The sequence below is a fragment of the Citrus sinensis genome, chromosome 2 (genome assembly GCF_022201045.2).
Source record: "Citrus sinensis cultivar Valencia sweet orange chromosome 2, DVS_A1.0, whole genome shotgun sequence".
NCBI lineage: Eukaryota > Viridiplantae > Streptophyta > Magnoliopsida > Sapindales > Rutaceae > Citrus > Citrus sinensis.
The window spans coordinates 10,970,209-10,993,331 of record NC_068557.1 but is presented as its reverse complement, the minus strand read 5'-3'; the positions used below and the strand labels follow the sequence as shown (position 1 = coordinate 10,993,331).

The 23,123-nt window shown below is 35.1% G+C and overlaps 4 protein-coding genes across 6 annotated transcripts; 1 reads left to right on the top strand and 3 right to left on the bottom strand.

Moving 5' to 3' along the window:
• Positions 1-758: 758 nt before the first annotated feature.
• LOC102629731 (peptidyl serine alpha-galactosyltransferase) lies at positions 759-7,489 on the bottom strand. Its single transcript, XM_006469900.4, has 8 exons — positions 6,804-7,489; positions 5,730-5,900; positions 4,656-4,899; positions 4,351-4,551; positions 3,716-4,188; positions 2,582-2,746; positions 2,184-2,427; positions 759-1,886 (listed from the first exon to the last, which is right to left on the bottom strand). The coding sequence occupies exons 1-8, from the start codon at positions 7,106-7,108 to the stop codon at positions 1,218-1,220; spliced, it is 2,472 nt and encodes an 823-aa protein (XP_006469963.1). The 5' UTR covers positions 7,109-7,489; the 3' UTR covers positions 759-1,217.
• A 234-nt stretch (positions 7,490-7,723) lies between these two features.
• LOC102630308 (uncharacterized) lies at positions 7,724-11,707 on the top strand. Its single transcript, XM_006469902.4, has 9 exons — positions 7,724-7,999; positions 8,201-8,226; positions 8,361-8,445; positions 8,560-8,769; positions 10,340-10,462; positions 10,537-10,594; positions 10,682-10,755; positions 11,235-11,323; positions 11,406-11,707. Exons 1-9 carry the CDS (start codon positions 7,913-7,915, stop codon positions 11,473-11,475), a joined length of 822 nt encoding a protein of 273 aa, XP_006469965.1. The 5' UTR covers positions 7,724-7,912; the 3' UTR covers positions 11,476-11,707.
• LOC102630611 (small heat shock protein, chloroplastic) lies at positions 11,648-16,502 on the bottom strand. Of its 3 annotated transcripts, none has more exons than XM_025095427.2 (5): positions 16,313-16,502; positions 14,864-14,971; positions 14,468-14,532; positions 12,521-14,337; positions 11,648-12,345 (listed from the first exon to the last, which is right to left on the bottom strand). In XM_025095427.2, the coding sequence occupies exons 1-4, from the start codon at positions 16,400-16,402 to the stop codon at positions 14,190-14,192; spliced, it is 411 nt and encodes a 136-aa protein (XP_024951195.1). In that variant the 5' UTR covers positions 16,403-16,502; the 3' UTR covers positions 11,648-12,345; positions 12,521-14,189. The 3 variants fall into 3 exon arrangements, with proteins under 3 accessions (XP_024951195.1, XP_024951196.1, XP_006469964.1); XM_025095428.2 differs by having other exon boundaries at positions 14,473-14,532; XM_006469901.4 differs by lacking the exons at positions 14,468-14,532; positions 14,864-14,971; positions 16,313-16,502 and having other exon boundaries at positions 12,521-12,836.
• A 5,078-nt stretch (positions 16,503-21,580) lies between these two features.
• On the bottom strand, positions 21,581-22,914 carry LOC112497232 (myb-related protein 315-like). Its single transcript, XM_025095015.1, has 3 exons — positions 22,540-22,914; positions 22,321-22,450; positions 21,581-22,115 (listed from the first exon to the last, which is right to left on the bottom strand). The coding sequence occupies exons 1-3, from the start codon at positions 22,670-22,672 to the stop codon at positions 21,581-21,583; spliced, it is 798 nt and encodes a 265-aa protein (XP_024950783.1). The 5' UTR covers positions 22,673-22,914.
• Positions 22,915-23,123: the final 209 nt, after the last annotated feature.

The window sequence follows — 23,123 nt, the reverse complement described above, 5'->3', positions numbered from 1 at the left end:
AGGTTACTGAGTTTTGGGACGTGACGGAATTTGGATTTTGAAAGGGAGAGAGGGAGCGTTTTTGGAAGCATTAACTAATAGTAGATTTGAAGGAAAGCAGTTGGGATTTAACAAGATGAACAACCGGTTGTTGCAATTCTAACATCAATCGACAAAGCTAATGCTGATGGTAAGTTATAGGATGTGGACACAAGGAACAATTTCATGGCTTTTAATGTCATGAGACCATGGTTTTTGTGAAGTATTAAGAATATTTAATGAGATTCATCGTTGAGATTTTGAAATTCACTGACTAAATATTGAGAAAACTAAATATAAAATGTACTATTGCATTTAAAAACTAATGCTAAATGAATCAACTAAATGTTAAAAGAAATATATTATTATTATTATTATTATTATTATTATTTGAATAAAAAAAGAAAATTATATAAAACTTTTGATTTCCACAATCAAATTTGAAAATAGAAACTGCTGTTTATGTTAGATGGATGAAAAATCAGTTCCATGTTAACATTTATTATAAATAGGGAAGTAAACTTCCAGTTGTGGAATAATATATTTAATAATAAAAAATAACGAATGAAGCCAATCCGTTCTAGTCTAGGTGGTTAGGATATTCGGCTCTCACCCGAAAGACCTGGTTCAAGTCCCGGCAACGGAAACCTTATTTTGTTTTTCTCTTTTTTTAATTTTTGATACGCCAATGATTGCTAAAAAAACAATCTGAAAAAATCAATCCAAAGAACGCACAGGAGTTTAATTACAACAATTCAAACAAGAAGCAATTTTATTTTATTTTTTTGTTTCTTCTATTACACTCTGCAAGATCACAAGTAGCAACCATCTGAAGTTGAAAAAAAAATAAAAAAGGGTTTTCTCCTTGTGCCCATGACACATCTCTACTATTGGTTTTATTCATTGCAGTACAATATATATCAAAAGCTGAAAATGGATCACGAAAACATATAATAAGAATTCCCAGAACTGAATTTGACCCGGTAAGTATGTTAAAATTTGAAGTCTTGCCTTGCAGCAGGAGCTTGAAAGCCGAATTTTGCAGGAAAAACAATTGCACTGTCAAGCAATGCACCTATTTACTGCAAGAGTAAAGATTTCCTTGACTTTTCACCCGTGTGATGTTTGCCTTCAGACTGTTAAAAGCTGGAATGTATGACAATCTAACTGAGTATAGCATTTTTCTAGTAGGATCTCTGTTATAAAGATAGTTCAGCATTCTTGAGATGCCTATCACGTCCATTCATATCCAAGAATCCCGAATAAGAAGATCTTCTCTTGCTTCTGTAGCTTTTACTTCGTGGTCCCTTCCCTTTACAACCAGAAAATAACACGAACATGACTAACAAGAAACCCAAGCCACAAAATGCCCATATTGCGATAACCCAGAACCTCAAAGAACTGAATAGCCCATCTTTTTCAGCAGGCACAGATGATTCCATTGAATGATTCCTTGGCATACTGACAGCGTGATGAATTTGATTAACTATGCCAAATTTCCTGTGATTTACAACTTCCTCTGTCATATCTGAAATTGATTTGGATAAGGAACTGGGGTCAGGGCAGTTCCTCCTTTTATGATGTAACCGCAATGCTTCATTAAGTTTCTTTGCACATTCTATGCTAAGCAGGTCTCGCTGCAGGATGTTCTTATCACTCCTGTCAAGTGTTGAAGGATCAGGTGGTTCTGGAAACTGAGCCCAGCATTTGTTGACCATATCAGCATCTCTCCAATTTGCCTTATCAAAGCTCCAATTCCCAACTGAAAATTCCAACCCATAGTGGAAAACTCTGTATTTGACACCAGGTTCAGGGATATATCCCGGGTAAATCAATATCTTCCTGTTTATGATATGCCGAAGTTTCAACTGCAAAACAAAGGACGAGACTCATAAATTCATTATTCTGACTGAAATAGCGCTAATACACATTACCACGGCTGAAAAAAGGGAACATCAATAACACTTCAAGGAGTTCCTATTCTCTGAAGACCAATTTAGAGAGCATCAAATCAATATTTGAGTATTAAACTGAAGCCTAGTCAGTTCATCAGTCGTTTCTTAGAACACTACTATAATTAATTTCTCAACCGCATAACAACTCTGTCTCTACAATTCTAAAATAGCATAATCTAAATGTGGATCAATTCACAAAAATTAAAATACCTCTGCTGCCCCAAATGAGTAACCATACATCTCGCTAATCCATCCAGATTCATATACATCTCCAGTGATATTTCTGGAATAATGAGCTTTGTCTGCACGAACCTCCTCAGTTTTATGCAACCATAGCATTGCAAATTTACGGAGATCGTCTATATGCATGATGATTACACCCCCAACCTTGTCACAAGCATCAGGATGGCGAGTATGGAGTTTCGCAAGCTCATTGTTGCAACCAATTAGGTAGCTGACAAGCATAAATAAAAAAATTAGTTTTGGACAAGATTACCAGTACATAAAAACATGTTAAGTAGGGAAGGGAGGGGAATTCATAATGCAACCACATATCGAATCATAGATGCATTCAACAAACCAAAACAAGATATTCATCTCTGTCTTACTCGTAGGGTGTTGAAACTGGCCGTCCACGTTCTGCTTTGTACTCCCATGGTGTAATTGGACCTCTCATAATCATGTCAGCATCAAGAATAACAATAAACTCTGCATCAGTATCTGCATGATTAAGCCAGTGAAGGACCGCAGCAGGTTTATTAATTGCTGGATACCTGACAAGTAATAAACAAATATTCTCAGCTTTCGGTTCTTCATGCTGACATTCACTTCTCTTAACCTTTTCTCTCTCTTTCGGGTTTTGGTCATGGTGCAGGAAGGGGAGAAAATCAGTCAATTACACTACCAAAAACTACAAGGAAAAGATCTTTAAAATTTAATGTTATACGACTTCAATGCCAGAACTTCCAAGTAGAGTTCTAAACAGATGCCTGTCCTGTACTAATATTTAACATTTGCACAATAAGTGGCTGCTCTCAAGATTCAAACTTGTGTAATGCACTTGTCTGCCAAATTTTAGGCTATTCTAGAGAACATGTCTCCAAAGTTCATTTCAATTTAGTTTCAGAATAACACTGCAAGTTAATTATAATCTTAGATTAAACACTGGTGAGAGATCGAATTCCATGACAAACCTAAAGGGTTTCTTACAAAACATGTTACAATTTGCTAAGAGAGAAGGTTCAAATGACTCATTCAAAGATCTAACAAACAGAGGGAATGACAAAGAGAAAACAAGCTACACCAGGCCACAGGGTAGTTCATAATTTCACTTTCATGTGTATGAAGTTGCCAACTACAGAGGAATCAAAGGAAGGAAACTATACAGGATATACTTCAATCAGCAGTTAGGCTAGAGAACGGGATATTGTTTACTAGACCCAAATGAGAATCAACCTCAAGTCACTGAGATATAAAGGCCTCTTATTTAGAGGTTACCTACAATCTACAACTAGGAAATAAGTTCTAGAAGTGAGACCTTCAAGAGTTAGTACCACTGCCTAATTTCACTCACACCCAATAAGCACCTTTTCTTTACCTGAATAATGCCACAGATGAACACTAAAGACTTGATGGCAATAATGTGAAACAGGTGTGTAAATTTCATGGCTAAATGAAACCCAAAAAGTTTAAGAACCAATCTACTACAAGTAAAAAGGAGAAAAAGAAAAACATAGAATTACCAATCGCCTGTAAGTGGATGTTGGCTCATGGAAGGGACATAATGGGTGGGAGCCAGATCATGGCCTTCATATTTCTTTAAATCTTCATCTGTACAGCTGAGAAGTCGTGTAATATTTCCAGGCTGGCCACTTAGGTGAAAACTGTGAACTAGCCCTACAGTCTGCCAATCAAAGTAAGGGGTACATTCTGTAGAAAAAATGGTATGAATTTTTGGATAAGGTCTCCGAGGTTCGCCAATGGCCTGCTGTTGTCCAGCTGCCTTAGCTAGTATATTAAGATGATTTAGAAGCTTTGGTCGAGTTAGTTCAGCAAAAGATTTGCTCTTTAAAAAGCTCAAGTACCTCGACCACTTTGGCTTAGGGCATCCATTTGCTGTATGTTGTAACAGCAGACCCTCATTTATAGTGTTGATGCACTCTATATTTAAAAATAGGGCTCTCCTTTGGTTTGGATCAGGTTCCATCTCTTTTACCTGCAGACAAAATATATATTAAGCATCTATTACCAACTATAATCATCTTGAATGCAATTTCTAACAGATATTAACTTCAATATATTAGTGAAAAGACCTTATAGTCTGGGGCTCAGTTTTTGTTCACAATACATGGCGTAATTTCTTTCTAGGTTCATATACCTCTCTAGGATAAGGAGGTTCAGGAAAGAGCCGGCCACAGTCATAGACAATATTATCTTCATGGTGTTCTAATTTACTGAAAGACCAATTTCCCACTCTAAATGGCAAACCATAGTGAAGAAGAATAGGCTCAACACCCTCTCGTGGAATATACCCAGGATAAATCATCAAGTCATCATTGATCTTATGCCGAAGTCCAACCTGAAAAATGAAAGAAAAGAATTAAATAACCAGGAAGAAAGAAGGAAAGCAAAAAGATTACGAAAGAATGTTATTGGCTGCAGGAAACAAATTAACTGACTTACTTCTGCTGCGCCAAATGAGTAACCATACATCTCACTAATCCACCCTGAAGCATAGATGTCACCTGTAATGTTGGTTGCCCAGTGAGCTCTATCTTCACGCACTTCTTCTGTCTTTGAAAGCCACAATGGTGCCAGTGCTCGAAGATCATCTATGTGCATGGCTAAAAGCCCACCAACCTTGTCACAGAGTTCTGGGTGCTTTGTATGCAATTTAGCCAGAATATTATTGCATCCAATCAGATACCTGAAAAGGCAATGAGTTGTATGAATAAATACTGATAGCTTCAGAAAAAAAAAAAACAAGAAGAAAAAAATGAAAATTCTATGCAAAGCATATTTAGTGCTAGCAATTATCCAAGTACAATCAGCAAGCCACCGTTTACTCCACAAAATTCTCAAGGGAAGGTTCCAATACATCAACCAAATTGAGGCGAAAACCAGAATTCTTATGTTGCTGTATTATAAAGAAGAACCTCACCATTTGTAAGAAAAAGAAAACTGAAACTATAAATGTAAGATATATTTATTGCTAGTACTAGACAAGATAAAGCTACCAAGTACCATTTAGCCTCAAGAATGTCTCACAGGAGGTTCCAGTACAACATCCAAAGGAGAGAGAGAGACAAAACCTGAATTATCATAAGTTTATGTTCTGAAAAAACTTTCCAATTCCTGGCGAACGATGGAAATTATAAGCAGGATATACCTAGTGCTACCAGTAGATGAGGTACAACTGAAAATCCCAAATTAGCTTAATGATAATCTGAAAGGAAGCGTCCAATAAATCAACCAAAAATAGAAGAGAAAACTCTTCAAGTTCTGAATCCTCATCAGATCATGTTCAATAGTGTGCTTCACCAAGGATACAGTCAGTGTATCACTTAAATATACAAAATGAAAAGTCAAGTACAAACATTACTATCAAAACATCTCTGGTCAGTCACTCATTTTTGTATCTGATGCAGAGCTAAACTAAAAAGCGTCTCACAGGTACTGAATGTTTAATTTGTTTGTCAAGAGAAAATACTCAGGTTTGACAATGAATAAGTAAAATTTTCAAATGAATGTTAATACCCATATAATGCCGCTACTGGTCTGCCTTTCTCTGCACCAAGTTCCCAAGGTATAATTGGACCCCGTATAATCATGTCTGCATCCAGAATTACCACCCAATCAACATTCTCAGCATCTTTACTGTGTTTGAGCCAGTGAACAATTCCAGCAGGTTTGTTAATTGCAGGATACCTGCAGAGACCCCCCAAAAAAAAAAGAAAAAAGGTTTACTTTCTTTCTTTCTCACAAGGAATGGAAGCTCCTGGGTCTTAAACTTTTCATTTGGATCTTCAAATTAAATAAATAAAGAAATGTTAAAGAAGAAGACAAAAATAGTCGGTCAGTTGCTTCAGAATTCAGTTCATCTCTAAAGCAATACAACTTTTTTCTAGTTTCTTTCTTATGATTTTCAAGATCCAATGACATTTAAAATGGTCCCTAAAGATAGTTACTAATAAAAACACAACACATACAAATAATGATAGTACAAATGTTAACAAACCAGCAAAGAAGAAAGAAGAAACACACAGACAGACACAGAAGATGAATTATACATTTAGTGGGCACATTGATGATATAATGAGTAGTAAATAGGAAAGAAATATCATTTCTAATGGATTTTCAAAAGAAATGCAGCAGAATAAAAAAAACAAGAAGAGGCTTGCTCTCTACTTATTCACTAAAAGTTCAGAAACAAGAATTTGTAACCTTAGTGAGACACTGCCATCGACTTGTTTGTCAAGTCTTGCCTGTATACTTTCCAAGCAAAGCATGAGGAAAAATGATATGCATCACATAAATGGAGACAATGATCTAAAATCAATTTAATAAAGCTCTGTGAAGCAGAGTAGGGAAGACAAGTTAATTGCCAAAAGAAGAACGGTAACACCTTAAAAGAACTATTGGCTTCCTTTAGCCAATAAATTGATTGCCTATGCCTAATCAAAACAATTGACAATTGTTTTTTTAAAAAGAAAAATAGATTAATTGCCAGATCAAAACCATTGATGGTAAACAGCACAAGCCCAGAAACTAAAATTTCAAGTTATGATCAAACAACAACAACCAAAAGAGAAAAAGAAACAGAGAAGGTACCAGTCACCAGTCTTTGGGTGTCTACTCATGGAGGGCACTTCCATAGTCGGAGCCAAATGCATCCCTTTATATTTCTTCATATCCTCATCCGTACAGCTGAGGAGTCGGGTCACGGGTCCGGGTTGCCCGGCCTTCTTGAAGCTGCGCATTAGCCCCACTGTCTGCCAATCAAAGTAATTCCGACATTCCACCGAGAACAGCGTGTGGATCCTGTAGGGAGCCTCCTGTTTGTGAGGAGGTGTCTGACCCGACCCGAAACAACCTAGAAACGCCAGAATCAGAGCTAAAGACAAGATTTTTTCCATTGAAACTCGAATTTCAGGGGCTGATCTCAAATGGGTATTAGCTCAAAGATCTGAATTTCATCGCCTTGATGAATAAAGCACAAAATTATGATGAAAAGTCAAAGGTTTGATTTTTTTCCTTTGCTCTGGTTTGTTTATAATGCAGCAAGTGAAGTGCTGATAGTGGGAGGGAGCTGCATGAATTAGAAAATATTTTATTTTGATTCTTTTGACATTGTGTCGTTGTGTTTATGATTATGATGAATTAATTGATAACAAAAGATGATGATTAATCAATTAACGAGAATAACATAAAGAAATGAACTTAAAAATGGGAGTTGTTGAACAGCTGGTTCGTAGACACTGTGTCTTGTCCACGAGGAACTTCGGTGCTGACGCGGTCCGATTCTTTTTCTCAAACTATTTTAAACATGGCACTGATGTCGACTTTGAAACGACATCTCTTCGTTGTCGTCTTGAAGTTGCCGATTGCTTCTGTCAAAGTGTCAACCATTACTTGCTACAAATACAAAATAGAAATAATAAAATTAAAATTGAAATTAAAATTAAAATTAAAAACAAGTTGACACGATTAATTTAATTTAATTGAATTGCTGGAGGAAGGAATTCCTTCGTCAGTTCGTTGTTCATTGAATTGATTGCCACGTCATCAGTCGTTAAGCTGCTCTGACGTGGCAAGGTTTCACTGGCAAATACTGGCGCGAACGCGTGGCTGCTTCTCTCGAGATCGAGAAATTAATCCCCCTGCCATTATTGTAATCAGACTTCAAAGATTCTGAAGACACTCTTCAAAGATATCCCAAAATGAAAAAGCGAAGTGGGTCTAAACGGACTGTCGTTTTTCTCTTTCTTTGCCTCCCATTTTCTTCTACTGCTCTACAGCTTACTAAGGTATGTGTATACAGGCCACACTCTCATCGGTCTTTTATTTGTTTATTTTCTGCATTCTTGAGTTCTTATAGTAACGAATTAAACCAATTTCATAGGTTTCATTTGGTCTTATTAATTGGTTCTTTAATCCATTATTTTCTAGGGTTCTTGAGTTCTTGCTGTAAAATTTTAATCTTGCATTCATTTTGATGTTTTATGCAGGATTTCAAAGAATCGGCACCTGGAAGGTAATACATAGATTACATTGTGGAATTCGAGACTGAAATCTGAACTACTTGCTTTGTCGAAATATTGTTTGGTTATATGTTAGTGCAACATATGGTTACTTAAATTTGATTTGATATCTAAATATGAAGCTCAGAAATTTGAAGCAAGTCGAGGAGGATGTTCATGAAGTGCATTGTTCAAGAGAAAGGAGTAGGGCTGCATGGAATATTATTGATGAGGTAATGGAAATTGGTAGAGCTAAATGAGCCAATTTTATAGATATTATGATATGATTTTCTTGGTTTCATAATACGCTTTCAAGGATGTTATTTGGGATTTAATGTTGTGTGCAGTACTTGATGCCTTTTGTGGAGAAGGAACAGTATCTGATTTCACCAAAATGCAGGCTTCATCCTGACAATGATCTGTACAGAGATCAGGAACAGCATAAATTCCATGTGGATGTAGATGAATGGCGATGCGGTTACTGTAAAAAGAAGTTTTATGAGGAGAAATATCTTGATAAGCATTTTGAAAATAGACACTACAATCTGCTGAATGTGGTATGCAGCCTTTGCTTGGATGTTGTTTTTTTTTTTTTTTTGAAGTTATGATGTTGTGTTTAACACAGTTCTACTTCTAAAATTAAGAACTATTGATTTCTTGTTTAAATGGTGTCAACTAAATTTATTCCATCGCATTGGCACTCAGTCTGATATAGTTTAGCTATTCGACAGAATAATTTATGTAGACTGTGTTTATATGAAATTTCATATACAATGAAGTATCCATCTAACATCGCTTCTTCAAGATATGGGTATGTAATTTTGTATATGAATGTTATTTTCGTAATTGAATGTGACATAGGAAAAGATGTCTGAAGTATCTTAAAGTAAAATTTAGGCAAACTGGAAGCATGCTCTTTTCCTCTGTTGTTCAATAATATTTATGAAAGTATTCGAAGACAGGGGATCGTAGGACGCATCTTATAGCTTGTCAATTTATACCCAGAAAAAAAGGGGGGAAAACTTCAGCAGACTATTCTTAACCTTATATGTTACATGAATTAAACTTTTTGTTTGGGTTTTCCACTGGGCTCAAAAATCTGGTGATGGCATTCATAAATATGTCAAATATTGTTTCCACAAGGGATATTATAAGAGAGTCTGCAAATACTATTATTCTCTTTTCCATCTGTAGGATCCTTATTTTAGAGATTAGGCAATTGCCCGTTTGACCGATGATTATCTTGTGCCCTGACAATGACAAACTATAACTTTTATGAATATTCCAGTTCTTAATGCTCAAAGTTTTCTTCTGCCTAATGAACTCCCAAGTTACCTTATTATCTCATGTCATGAATTATAACTATTGCAACCTCTTATATTTCTCTGAAAGTCAACGTTTCTCGGTATCTGTCATATAGTTTGATGAAATTAATGTTTTGTTGTGTTGCTATGGATGTCAGTCATTCTCCACCTCTGTCCTATAGTTTTTTGGATTGAAGTGTTGTTACTTATAATCCAGTGTTGCTGTGAAATGAGAGTTAAGAGTGCATAAAACGATTGTTTGGACCTTTACCTACAAATTTAAGCTTTTAAGTCAAGTGGTAAATTAACATGGTATCGAAGTCAGTTTTGGTAAAAGGTATTTTGTTTGACTCCCCTTATGTGATTGCATTTGTCTCAACTTTTAACTTCTGTCTGCTGTCTCTCTGTGGATTTAGTTTCTATCTTCCTTCTCCGGTTTGGCTTGGTCCACATGACAAGCCTACTTTGTATCAGTTTTACATTTCAGGGTTCCTCTTATGGTTTGGGCCCTACCCACAAGCTTCTCTAGCTATGAAGTAAAGGTGGGTGGGAGTAAAACATTTTAGCTGATGTACTGTCAAAATTAAGCTGAAGCACAGCAGTTACAGAGTACAGAAATGCCTTAATCGCCAGATTCTTGGCTTTCTTGGTTGTGGCCATTCTGTCATGTTTATTTTCCTACCAATCTACTTCAGCTCCTATCTGCCCCATTGGTTTAATAAATTACCTTCTAATTTACTTTGAGGAAACCCTGGTAACATTGACATTGCAACTGTCTTAACTTGAATGATTATTGAAAGATGAATGCTCATGCTGAATCCAGAGTACCGGCAGGTGCATGGCTGATATATGTGGTGCACTGCATTGCGATCTTATGCTGGAACCCATGATACGTAAGACCAAGTGCAATCCTGCAGCTGCCGCAAGGAATCGCCATCTTTGTGAGGTGATATTTGAACAATGCTTGTCATCTGTGATTCCAAATTTTTTTTCTGTCATTAATTTAATTATTCTCTGCAGAGTCTGGCCAATAGTTGTTTTCCTGTCAATGAGGGTCCATCAGCAAGCCGTCTTCATGGTAATCTTTTCAGTTTTCTGATGTGTACACGTAGATATGCTTTTATCAACACTTCAGAACACTTTGTTTAATTATATTGAATTGCAGAATTCTTCTTGCGCCAGTTCTGCGATGCCCACACTTGCACTGGGAAACAGAAACCCTTATCGAAAGGACACAGGGTAAAGTTCATCTTGAATTTTTTTTTTTTTTGGCTAGATTTTTTTGCTTAACGACCGTTTTTAAGCGGCGAAAAGACTTTAGGCTATTTGTGAGAAGTGTTCTTATTATATTCCACCAAAGAAGTGGACAAATCAAGAAGGAATAATGGACTCTGCTTTCTCATTCCAACTTTTATTTAGATTAGTAAAAAATTTTGGACGTTAGGGAAGCTCTTTGCAAATAAATCATATCATGAATCAAATGCTATCCGTAAAATGATTTTTCTTCTGAAGTGGAAGATTTCAATGAGGCAAACTCTTGCATTTCAGAAAAAAAATCAGTTTAATTCATCATTATGGCTATCAAATAAGAAACTTATTTGACTACGCATTGTATAAACTTGAAGCTATCATAATATATCTTCAGATTGAGTTTACGAGTAAAGATTTTGTTCATTACACTCCTCTTTACCTTGCCTCTATTTTTTCTGTAATTGCAGAAGCGGACAAGTATGACTTATGTCACCATTTCTATTTTGATTTTGATGCTGCTGCCACTTTTCTATGGTTTTGTTTACTTGTACCAGAGGTATTTTTATTTTCTGCCCTCTCCTCTTTTTCATGATGTGCACCTTGAAATGGCTTCTTAACTGTTTCTGTTCATGTTCCAGGGGAATAAAAAGGGGCGCCCAAGAGCTGAAACGCATATCACAAGGTGGACGGAAGAAAAAGCCTTATTAGTAGTTGGTATACGTTTTTGTGTTGTCGATCATGACCCAAGCTTCATTTGTTTTTGAAATATATGCAAAAGAGAGGAAGAGAGAGAGAGAGAGATGCAGATCTGAGTACATCTTTGCTTTCTTTTATCTCACTTCCTGTAATCTTATCTGGATGTGCTTAGAGAAAAGCAGTGTACTGAAAAGGACAGTTGATTGACGCAATATAGATTCATAAGAACAAAAGATTAGCAGAAGTTTTGAACAGTCTTAACATAATATCGCTAACCTTCCTGTTTGAAATTACATGAAGAAATCAAATTAACCCTACTGCCACTTATTTTCTACCCACCACCTTCCTCTGGGCAGATCTAGGTTTGTCCTATGTGGAACTTGAGGTTACCAGAATACTTGTCCTATTGGACATTAATGTCGACGATTTTGGCGGTGGAGCTGGCCTTTGGAATGGTTATATACAGTACGCCATCTTTCACCTCTGCTTGAATCTTCTCAAACTCTACGTTGTCAGGCAATGCAATTCTAGTGCTGTAGCTTCCGTAACCATTGCTTGGCCACTCTTCTTCTTCCTCAACTGTACTTCCATCAGTGTTTGCTTCGTTCCTTTGAGCCTTTTCTGCCTTGATTACGAGCATGCTCTCTTCAACCCGTACCTTAACATCATTCCTGCTCATGCCAGGCACGTCTAACCTAATCTTGTAGTCGTTTTCCGTTTCCCTGATGGCCCAAGGCGTTCTTCCCCGTCTGTATCCACTTCTCACCCTTTCTTGTTGTGAAGGCCAAGTGACTCCGTAAGCAAAAGGATCCTCCATTATTCTTTCCATGGTTTCCATCATCTGTTGCACCGTCCTCGCAGCAGGAAAACTATCCCATATCCCTGTACACAGAGAAAACATAAGAAGCTTCTAATAAGTTGGTCATTACACGTTTTTCTGCAAGCTACACGTTGGTCTTGCATCCATTACGTAATTTTCTTGTCCTTGGAGCCAGGAATTAAATTAGTTTTACGCTTCAGAAATGTGAAGTAATAAGAGAGTATAATTTTTTGTTACCTGGAGATGAAACTGGGGCCGCTCTCTTTTTTGGCTGGGATTGATTCAGCGACGATCTTTGCAAGTGATCAAGGCTGCCTCTGTTATCTGCCACGGCCTTTATCCTGCCACAAAAGTCTCTATTTCTCAACAAAGGTGGAGACCTGTAGCTGGGAAAACCGGTGATTATTTCGGACGCACAGGGAGTACAGATACCAAGATGAGATGCCATTTTCTAAGATATAGTTTTTGATTGAGAGATGTCACCAATACTGAGAAGCAAATTGCTCCATCTCCAAAGTGCACATTTATAGGGTCTCGATGACGCTTCTGGACTTGGATGTGCTCACTGTCAGTACTTGTGATTTATCCTCCAATGTTCTAGACTTCTCTACAAGCTGCTAATCCTCAACTGTCCATTACGATTTCATAAACGATATTATGTGGGTCCCATAAGGCTCTTGTTTCGCACTATGCCAAGTCGTAAATTACTCATTATCAAATTCTATCACTTTCACTAACTATAATATCCTATCAACAATTTCAAAACAGCCCACAATCCTCGAAGCCCCACTTTTTAATTTTTAATTTTGGTCCATGCGTAGGATTACTGGTCACTATTCAGAGCAATGGTAAGATTAGCTGTAAACACTTTCAGCATGTTGCCATTTTTTAATCTAAAATAGGAGAGATTTTAGAGTATTTCTACCGTATTACATCTGTTTAATGTATATATAACATGTTTACATAAATTAAATAAAACTATAATTGATTTTTTAAATAAATACACACGTATCATTATGGTACAACAAAAAAAATTTCTAAAATCTCCCCTGAAACAGACTGAAATTGTTTGGGGAAGTTGAAGGTGTGCTTAGTCATCGGAGTGGGGCAGAGGTGGGGTGTTGATGTTATCCAGTTATAGTATCAAAGGCCTTCCGGGACCATAATGGCACATTCCAGAGACATCCAGTTTGCTTCATGTCTCATCTTTCTGCATGTCTCATCTTTCAAAAGCACTTATCTTGGGCATTTCTAGCTCAGGAGTGTTTTCTGCCAGCTCTAGTTATGAGTAACCATAAGTCCATAACCATTCATTATATTTAACACACTCTAAACTCGTTTTAGATGAGTGAAGAGAGTTGATATTATGTGTGCAATTCATAATGAGAAATGAAAAGTACCCAAAATTTTAGATACAGCTCACGTAATATTTCATTAATTCTTTTAACTTTTCAATCAATCCTTCCATGTCATGTAAACTGCTTACTCAATTCGTACAAAGATCTTTGTACAACTGATTGCGGCTACATCATTGTAAAAAATATCCGATAATTCTTTAATAAAGGTTCATGATTAATGCCCTTGATGCCGCAAGACCAGGGAAGGGAACAAAACACTCAACACAACACTAATTTAAAACTCGGTTGCGTCATACATCTATCTGGTTGATTTTTCCTTTTGTCAAAATGTAAGTATGGTAGCTAAAACAAATCGAAAAATTCAAAAGCACAATTGGTTTGCACATACAGGTGCAGGACTTACACTGTTGACATTGTAACTCACATTATAAAGATAGTGTGATGCGTAACACTCTTCAGCTTCCAACGGCGGACGGAAACAAACCACTCCTGGCTCATCGTCTGACCTCTTAACCAAAGAACTGGCTGAATGAAAGTCAAATTTTTCATCATTTTTTCTTATGCGGATCCCGACTGAGTCCATGCTTCTTCAGCGTTTTGATATAATTTCTCATGAGAGTAAACTTGTTGCTTCCAAGATAGTAGAAATAATCCCATGAATAGATCCCAGTTTTATGCAAATCATCAAAAACTATCCTAAACCATCCAAATTATCACAAGGTTAAACAGGAAAATATCTCTTCAAACAAGCCTATTTCTGGATAAAGTTCAATAGAGATACACACATTTAGCTTGAATCTCATATTTAAGCATTAAGCTTCAGTACCTTACCCCGTAATTCCCTACAGGTTCTGCAGACATGATGCCCACATGACGCCGACCAAATATTACCTGGTTCAGGAATCTCGAGAATTAAAAACACCAACAGAGGTGGATAAAAATGTAACCATCACATAAGTATAACAAAAAGTTAAAACTCTGTTTATTAATGAACATGTCTAGCCCCCAGACATAGAAGCAAAAGCATATTACATGTCACCCCATAGTGGTATTACAATCAGAGATTTGCAGGAAAAACTGAGGTACCAAACATAGCGCAAAACTGACATGATGTATGATGTTCCTAATTTCTAAGTACTCACTCAACTAATTGCCCAAGGATAAAAATGAACCAAAAATAATCAACAATATTCAGAATAAGGAAAAACGTTTGAATTTCTACCTTTTCACCTCCCACTGACCTAATCTTTCCGTCAGCAGCTGGACTGTGTATTCTTAGATATTCAGCCGACAAAGTAAACTTGCTACCATTAGCAAATTCAATCTCCACCTGAAACAAACGATAAAGTAGAAGACATAAAGTCAGGTAATCAGGTTTGCATTCCACAAGTAATCAATTTTTCCACGACAAATGATGATTCAGACGAGATTCGGCATTTTTGAACCACGAAACGCTCGGTTTCCACTTCGGTTGTAGGTGTAACCAACCCGCTATTAAAGATATGGCGGAAAGAAATAATAGAAAAAGAGCTCCAGTATAAAGATCCTCATTAGTGCGTAAACCGATTGTATACCACCACTGATAAACACCAGAATAAGCGATATTTATGAATCATTAGGAAATGCATTAACATAAATACGGAAGTAAGAAGAAGTTATTCAAAAGTGTGTAAACTATAAAAACGAATGGATAGAGCCCTAGGGTTCCAATTATAGGGAAACAAAAAGTAACAAGCTTCGGTGGGCTACGGTGGTTCGAATGTATATAGAAAGAATTTCTTTTTTTACACTTCGTACTATTAGATAATGCCCATAAATCTCATGAGAGGTACCCAAAGATTCATAGTGAACTTCGATGGGAGCTTCCCTTGAAGCAATAAGGCGTTGATCTAATCGCCACCGAAGCCACAACGGACTATCTAAATTGATTCTTTTCTGCCGATAAGCTCCAATTGCATCATAGGAATTACAAAAAAGGGGTTCTTTCGTATACGTATAGCTATTATCGTCAATAGTTACAAGAACTAATACTAGGGTTACACATTTTAAAGGATCCAACCTACAGTGATATTAAACATACAACAATACAACGTCCTAGTAATTGCTCGATCAATTAACCAATTTTTTAATCTCTAGTTGTGATGACAATGTCATGAAAATGTTACATATTTATACAAACATTTCCCATAACCAGCATGGTGTCATTCTGATAAATTATCAGGCCAAATTTATGCTTCTGTAGCATAATATTAACTCAGGCATGCTACGATTACTTTTATTTGCGTAGAAAGTTCTCAATAGAACAAAATAACCCCATAACTAGGTACTCAGAAAAAAGCTTGAGCTTTATGAGAGAATCATCAATAAGAAGACCACACTCATAATTCATTCTCAACTTATATCAAACAAGACTGTGATCATAGCACCATAAGCACAAGTGGTTCTTGCTATCAAGCTTAAATGTTACTAACTACTAATATGTTGCATAGTTGCATAGAATAAAGTTAAAATCAACTAAAAACCAACCCATTTGGGGATTGTGATCATTTACTTACTAAACCAACAAAAATTTAAAAAAAATTGATAAAACAAACAAAATATTTTTAACCTACAAATTTAACAGTGTATGTCCAAAAAAAAAAAAAGCGTAGAAGGAGAAGAGATTTCTTACATTCTTGGGTGCATTAAGAGAGAATCGAGTGAGGGGCGGAGCATCCAAAGCTGTATGCAGCCTCCGTATCGCCTTCTGTATCGCTAACATTGCTCCCCTTCTTCAGCAGCCTCAATAAGCAACGCCTCTCTCTCTCTCTCTCTCTCTCTCTCTCTCTCTGTGTCTCCACCCTCCCCTTCTCGCAGTGTTTCAGTTCATGTCGTGAATCAGACTGGGCCATAGCCTTTTGTGTTAGCAGTTGGGCTTTGTAGCCCACTACTTATTGGGCCTTGTGCTCGAACTTAAATGGCCCTTTACACTTGTGCGTGGCTCATAAACAAGAGTGGCACTGTTATTCAATCTCGGCATATTTTTCCACACCACCAGACCCTTTATTATTTTTTTTATTTATTTACCATTCATTTTCATTTTAAAATTATAAAAAAAATGACTTAAAAATTCTGTAATTTTTTCTATCTTTCTAAAATTTCTCTCTCTTCAAATAAAGCATTCATTTGGAAAGTATTTATTTACAAATTGTGAACCATCAAAATGTGACGCTTAAAGAGATGAATTTATTGGACTTTTATGGAGGAATGCATTTGATCCATAAGAGAAACAAAAGTAATGTTCTTACTTGAAAATATGGCAAAATAACAGGGTAATTGTGGAATTAAGTAGGATATGCAAATGTTAAAAGATTGGAGATAATGCAAAATATTATAATGGGGGATATCAATAATTAATTGTGGGGTATGGTGGTGATTGGTGAGACAAAATATAATGGTTAAGTAGCTCACTCCACAGGCAATTGAATTTGGATGCATATTGTTCAACATTGTACCAAAATAAAAGAGTTTCGATCAAATCTATCAATAAAAAATTATAACAAACATTCTTTTCTTAATTAATTAATTGCCGTACAAACATGAACTACGCTAAAATAAAAGTAAGGAGAGATCATATTTCATATAATTATGTTAATTTACAAACGTCTTGTGTAACAACGATAATATTGAACCAATTAAATTAAGAAGTCTGATCTAATGCGTTATCACTTATGTTATAGTATTTGACAGTAGACATGTTGAGTTTTTATTGGTAGAGTTGTGAACTCACAATACAAATCCGCCAATAAAGATTCACCATGTATACCGTTGGACACCATAATTTATATAACATCGTGCACTTAATCAAAATTCATTAAAGTCATATATATGTAAAGATATATACATGTATCATCATTTCTTTGGGGACCAATTAACTTGTATTTGTTTTGGACTTTGGTAACTAATAGCATTTACTTTCTTTATATATAAAATAGAACAACGATTGTTTTTCCCTCATAAAGAACGGCCTCTATCATTATGTCTATGATCATCAATCTTTTTTTGTTATCTTTAATAATTAATGATGATGCGACAAAGTATTATATATATATATAAATGATTTAATTCAGTAGGTTTAAAAGCTTGGATACAAATAATGGCAGCAGAGTAACCTAATTGGTTTATTAATTTATTAACACCAATTATTCGGTGTACTTTCTAATTCCTTTAATATAATGTGGTGATGGTGACGATCCTGACGAGTAAGTTGGGTCAAGACAATTAATCCCATTAATAAATCCTAATTTATTTATTTATTTTCCCTTGCTTTCAACAAAACCCTAATTATCACCAACATGATGTTGCTTAATTTGGTACCTGGGCATGTCGCCATGTGCTTTGGTCATCTACAGAAGAAATAACCTTATCTGACTGGATGATGTAACAATGCTACTTTCTATTGCTGACCACATTTGTATGGTTCGATTTTTCCTGAACCATTTCTCGTTGATGAATTTTTATTTTTGATATGCTTTTGTTTGGCATTATATCTGTCTCTAATAATGCTGTTGGCTATTGCTATAAGGGTGTGTTTGACAACTTGCATTAAAATATTGTTCTTACGCGAACTCATGTTTGGTTACAATTTTTTGTTGTAATTACTGCATAAAAAGATAGTTAATACAATAAAAAGTGCATGAAATAACCCGACGGGAAATAGAGTTTAGGTTATATTGCATTAAAATATTGTTCATATTTTAAATACAATCATTCAACTTTTGTTATTTAATAAATTACAATAGATCATAATTTATATTTAAATAAAAATTAATTTAAGTAACAGTATAGTATTGTAATAAACCAAAATATTTAATAAATAAATAATAATGCATTATTTTACTTTTATTATATAAAATCATTTTAATTATTTTACTTTAAATATGTAAAAATATTTTAATTTTATTTAACCATTTATTATTAAGAAATACAAACAAATTTATAATAATATTTTTTTTTATAATATGATATATTTTATACTATATCATATTATGTACTACTATAGTATTATATTTTTACCATATAATATTAAATTATACACTAGTATATTAACTATTAAATAAAATAAATTATAATATAATATTATTAATAATATAATTGTAAGATTTTGTTATTTAATAATATTGTATTATTAAACTAATCTTATATTATAGAAATTATTACAACTTAATAAAATACACCCTAATGCAATGCATTATATTATAATACAGTGTGCTAAACACACCATAAAAACACTATAAATTGAATAAATAATGATTTTGATAAGTAATTATTGGTTCACAATATTGTCTAATTTATCAACAATAAATGGTGTTAATTACTAATCTTTTAGGAAAAGATCATTACACTTTGATAAAGCAAGAAAAGTCTAAGACTTGATTTATTACAATATTGGTTGAACAAAAATATCGCTATTATCAATTTTATTTCCTTGATCCATAGGAATAAATTGATAAAGTTCTATAAACTTGTTCTTTTAAGAAGAATTTGGATTCCTTACTAGTGTGAATTCTACAACTTTTAGTATATGCATTTACAACATGGCATGGTTGAGATTTAATCACTTAGAAATATTTATATGCTGTAAAATTTCATTACTGATTGATCTTTTTGTTTTAGAGAAGCAGTATCTTATCTCTGCGATGCTGGGATTACGGGGTTCCATAAATCTAAGATTCGACTTCCAATTTATGCCATAAATATAATTAATTCTTGCAGATGCATGCACTGTAGCAATTAATTACTTAATTTATGTAGCTAAATATAAAATATAAAATAGCGGCAGTGTGAGGATACACTTCATTTTACTTGCTCACCCTAATTTAAAAATAAAAAAATGGTGAGAAATCAAGTAATTTATTTTTTGCATCATTGAACATGATTTTCTAGATATATATGATTGAATATATATAACTTCCACAATTAAAAAATATTCAAAACCGTCCTTGTGATTATTATTCTCATTATTTTTTTTGTTATTTTTTTCTTTTAATAAAGGTTTTGCATCAATTCCCCCAAAAAAAAGGAACTTAGAACGTTCATAATGATAAAACCCAACAATAAAAGAACAAGAGAATTAATAATGATCATTACATATAGGGCTGGGCAAATGGTTTGGTTTTTTTCGAACTGAACCGAAATAACTTAATTCGGTTCGGTTCGGTTCTAAGGTAAAAAATCGAATGGTTCGAAATTACAAGAACCGATTGGTTTACATTCGGTTCGGTTCAAAACCAAACCGAACCGAAGAACCGATCGGTTCAGTCCAAAATATAAAAAGCCAAATCACAAATCCCCCTTTTCTAATTCCTAATTTCGTAACCCTAATTCCTAAACCTAAAGTTCAAAATCCTACTCTCTCCCTCGTCGGATCGGTGACTCGCGGCCTCTCCCTGGATCCCTTGCATCACGGTCAGCGGTGGCGCATCTCTTCAAGCGTGGTGACGCCGTCAAAGCCGTCAGTCCCTCACGGTTTCACGCGTTCAGTAGCTCGGTGCCTCGGTCCCTCACGCTCACCGTCAAAGGCTCAAAGCCCTCAGTCAAGCTCACGGTCTTCAAGCGTGGTGACGCCGTCAAAGCCCTCGGTCCCTCACGCTTACGCTCACGGTTTCACACCGCTCGTCTTCGGGCCTCACTGCTCTAACCGCCACTCATCACTCAGCCCGCGTCATCACTCATCTTCACTGCTGCAGGTTATTTTTTTTAATTTATGTTGTGGCAGTCTGAAATTGTGTTTGAATTGAAGCTTATATGGGGTTAAATTTGTGGAGGTGTTTTTGGAGGTGTTGGTTGCTGGCAGCCTGGCACTGGCAGTCTGAAATTGTATTGGCAGTCTGATAAACGAGCTTATCTCGCGTTGCACCAGCTAAACAAAGCTTAGTTTAACTAGCTGAAGTTGTATTGTCTAGTCGTTGTTGTGTATAATTGTATAATTGTTGTTTGCTAGCAGTCTGAAATTGTATTGGCAGTCTGAAATTAAATTACAATAAACACTTTTCATTTTTTTCATATGTTTCTAATTCTACAGTCTCTCATGTTGTATAGTTTATCTTTTTGTATATGTAGGTTGCATGATAACTAAGGGCTGAATTGTACTGATTGTTGCATCTGATTTGGATATTGATTTTCATGTTGAAAATGTTTCATTGGTACTGAATTTGCACTCAAAGTTTTGAGTGAATTTAGATAAATGAATAGTTTTAAAAACTAGATCGTACTTTATTTTATATACGTTTCAAATATTAAAGTTTGTCCTTGTAAAGTTTTAAAAACTAGATCTTGTTTTTCATATTTACAGGTCATGATAATATAATTTTGAGTTTGCTATTTTATTGTTTAGTTTAGAGTTCTATCAGATTTTTAAGATTATAATTTATATTGTGTGAAGCCTACAAAAGAGATTCCATTATTAATTTTTGTGGAGTGTTGTTATATATCGGATACAGAGAATGTTTGTTGTCCTGAAACTTATATATAGTTCGAAAATGAATTCAGAATTTGGATACATAGAATGTTTCTTGTACTTCTATTTAGTTCGAAAATGAATGAATTTGAATATATCTGTAGAACCGAACCAAACCAAACCAAACCGAACCGAATTGTAGAACCGAACCGAACCGAAATATTTCGGTTCAGTTCGGTTCGGTTCTACAATTCGGTTCGTGTTCGGTTTGAGTTTTTAAGAACCGATTGGTTCCGGTTCGGTTCGGTTCGGGCTCCGAACCGAACCGAACCAGAAAATGCCCACCCCTAATTACATATATATGATAATTTTAACAACTTGACCGAAGCAAAGTTGATATATATATTAATTAAAATGCAACAATCAGATTAATTAACATGATATATATATTATTAATTAATTAAATTCTCAAACAGTTGTTATTGATACACTAGCTAATTATTAATCAAGATGAAGAAAAAGGTTATCTTCTTGTTGATTGAAGCAGTAGTCCCATGAAAGTAGAGAGTCCACATTGACATTATCAATCCACTGCTGAAAAGAATTAGACTGATCATTACTCAGTGAAGAAGGGTTGTAATTATTTGATTTTTCCCACGAAAACGACGACGCACTGCATGAACCCGAAGCGACGACGTTATTCAAATTGTTTCCCCACAACAGTTGATAATCGATGTTCAGAACTTGTTGTGTTTTCACATCATCATCTGTTCTACGAATTTCTTCCATCACGTTATCATCGATCTCTTGCTCCGTCGACGAACTTGTTACATTTAGCTTTGAATGCTTGATCTCATGTTGATCGTCAGTTTTTTTATCAACAGTCACTACCTGTTCTTCATGATTACCATTAATAGGCTTGTGAGTCACGGGGTCTAATCCAAGCAGCTTGAGCCGCTTCTTAATTCGAGTGTTCCATTGATTCTTGATTTCATTATCCGTACGCCCAGGAAGATGTGCAGCAATCTTCGACCACCTAGTTAATATATATATAATACGAGTACTGTTTTGATCCAAAGTTCTGAACTCTATTAAAATTTAGTAAACCTTTAATGCTAATAGTTTTTCCGTACTTTAACTAGTCCAAGATCCTGGATTGGTATGTATATATGTATGTGTGTGTGTGTGTATGATCAAATTAATTAATTCAAGAACATATATATATACACACACTTAATTACCTATTACCAAGAAGCGAATGAAGTTGAATAATTTGATCTTCTTCATCTTCAGTAAACGCGCCTCTCTTAAGGTCCGGTCTCAGATAATTAATCCATCTCAATCTACAACTTTTCCCACATCTCAGCAAACCTAACGAAGCATGCATGAAAACATATATAAGATGAGAGAGAGACTCGTTTAATTAGAATAATATTAATTTATAATAATAGATAAATTACCTGCAAGCTTTGGAACCATACGCCAGCAATGGATTCCGTTATTAAGAATGAAGCTCATAAGCTTATGATCTTCTTCAATAGTCCATGGACCTCGCTTCAATCCAACTTTGTCACAACAAGGCTGCCTCCCCATATTTTCGCTAGCTGGCTAATAACTTTACTACGATGGTTTCAATTTTTGAGTGTTATGTGATCGAATGATCTTATAAAAAGAGGGAGAGCTTACAAAAGAATTACTTATAAAAGAAGCAAAGATGCTGTGACAGATCATCAATGGCTATAGAAAAATCATGTTATGCTGTTTAACAAGGGAGATAAATGATTGAATGCAGAAAAAGCAGTTTGTGGTGTTGATAGGGTTTTTTATAAAAAGCATGTAATGTTTTGGGGTTTTGTAATAATGAACAACATTTAAAATTTGGCCACCACCCATATTGAGACAATGAGAAAAGGTGTTAAAAAAATTGTTAAAATGAATTAAACTCAGACGTGGGTTGACGAAAAAAAATTAACAAAGTCCTCTCACTAGCTAATTAATTAATTTTATTTTATATTAAGTGAATGGATTGGATTCCTTGGTCCCC

Bases quoted from the DNA above. Each gene is read 5' to 3' on its own strand.
- LOC102629731 (XM_006469900.4), bottom strand. From the start codon at position 7,108: ATGGAAAAAATCTTGTCTTTAGCTCTGATTCTGGCGTTTCTAGGTTGT. The intron at 4,552-4,655 runs GTAAGTCAGTTA...TTCATTTTTCAG, and splicing joins ACTCATTTGGCGCAGCAGAA to GTTGGACTTCGGCATAAGAT. The intron at 2,747-3,715 runs GTAATTCTATGT...ATTACTTGTCAG, and splicing joins CATCCACTTACAGGCGATTG to GTATCCAGCAATTAATAAAC.
- LOC102630308 (XM_006469902.4), top strand. From the start codon at position 7,913: ATGAAAAAGCGAAGTGGGTCTAAACGGACTGTCGTTTTTCTCTTTCTT. The intron at 8,227-8,360 runs GTAATACATAGA...TATGAAGCTCAG, and splicing joins AAAGAATCGGCACCTGGAAG to AAATTTGAAGCAAGTCGAGG. The intron at 8,770-10,339 runs GTATGCAGCCTT...TGCTGAATCCAG, and splicing joins ACTACAATCTGCTGAATGTG to AGTACCGGCAGGTGCATGGC.
- LOC112497232 (XM_025095015.1), bottom strand. From the start codon at position 22,672: ATGGGGAGGCAGCCTTGTTGTGACAAAGTTGGATTGAAGCGAGGTCCA. The intron at 22,451-22,539 runs GTAATTTATCTA...ATGCTTCGTTAG, and splicing joins TATGGTTCCAAAGCTTGCAG to GTTTGCTGAGATGTGGGAAA. The intron at 22,116-22,320 runs GTAATTAAGTGT...TATATTAACTAG, and splicing joins CATTCGCTTCTTGGTAATAG to GTGGTCGAAGATTGCTGCAC.
- LOC102630611 (XM_006469901.4), bottom strand. From the start codon at position 12,731: ATGGCATCTCATCTTGGTATCTGTACTCCCTGTGCGTCCGAAATAATC. The intron at 12,346-12,520 runs GTAACAAAAAAT...CTCTGTGTACAG, and splicing joins GGCCCCAGTTTCATCTCCAG to GGATATGGGATAGTTTTCCT.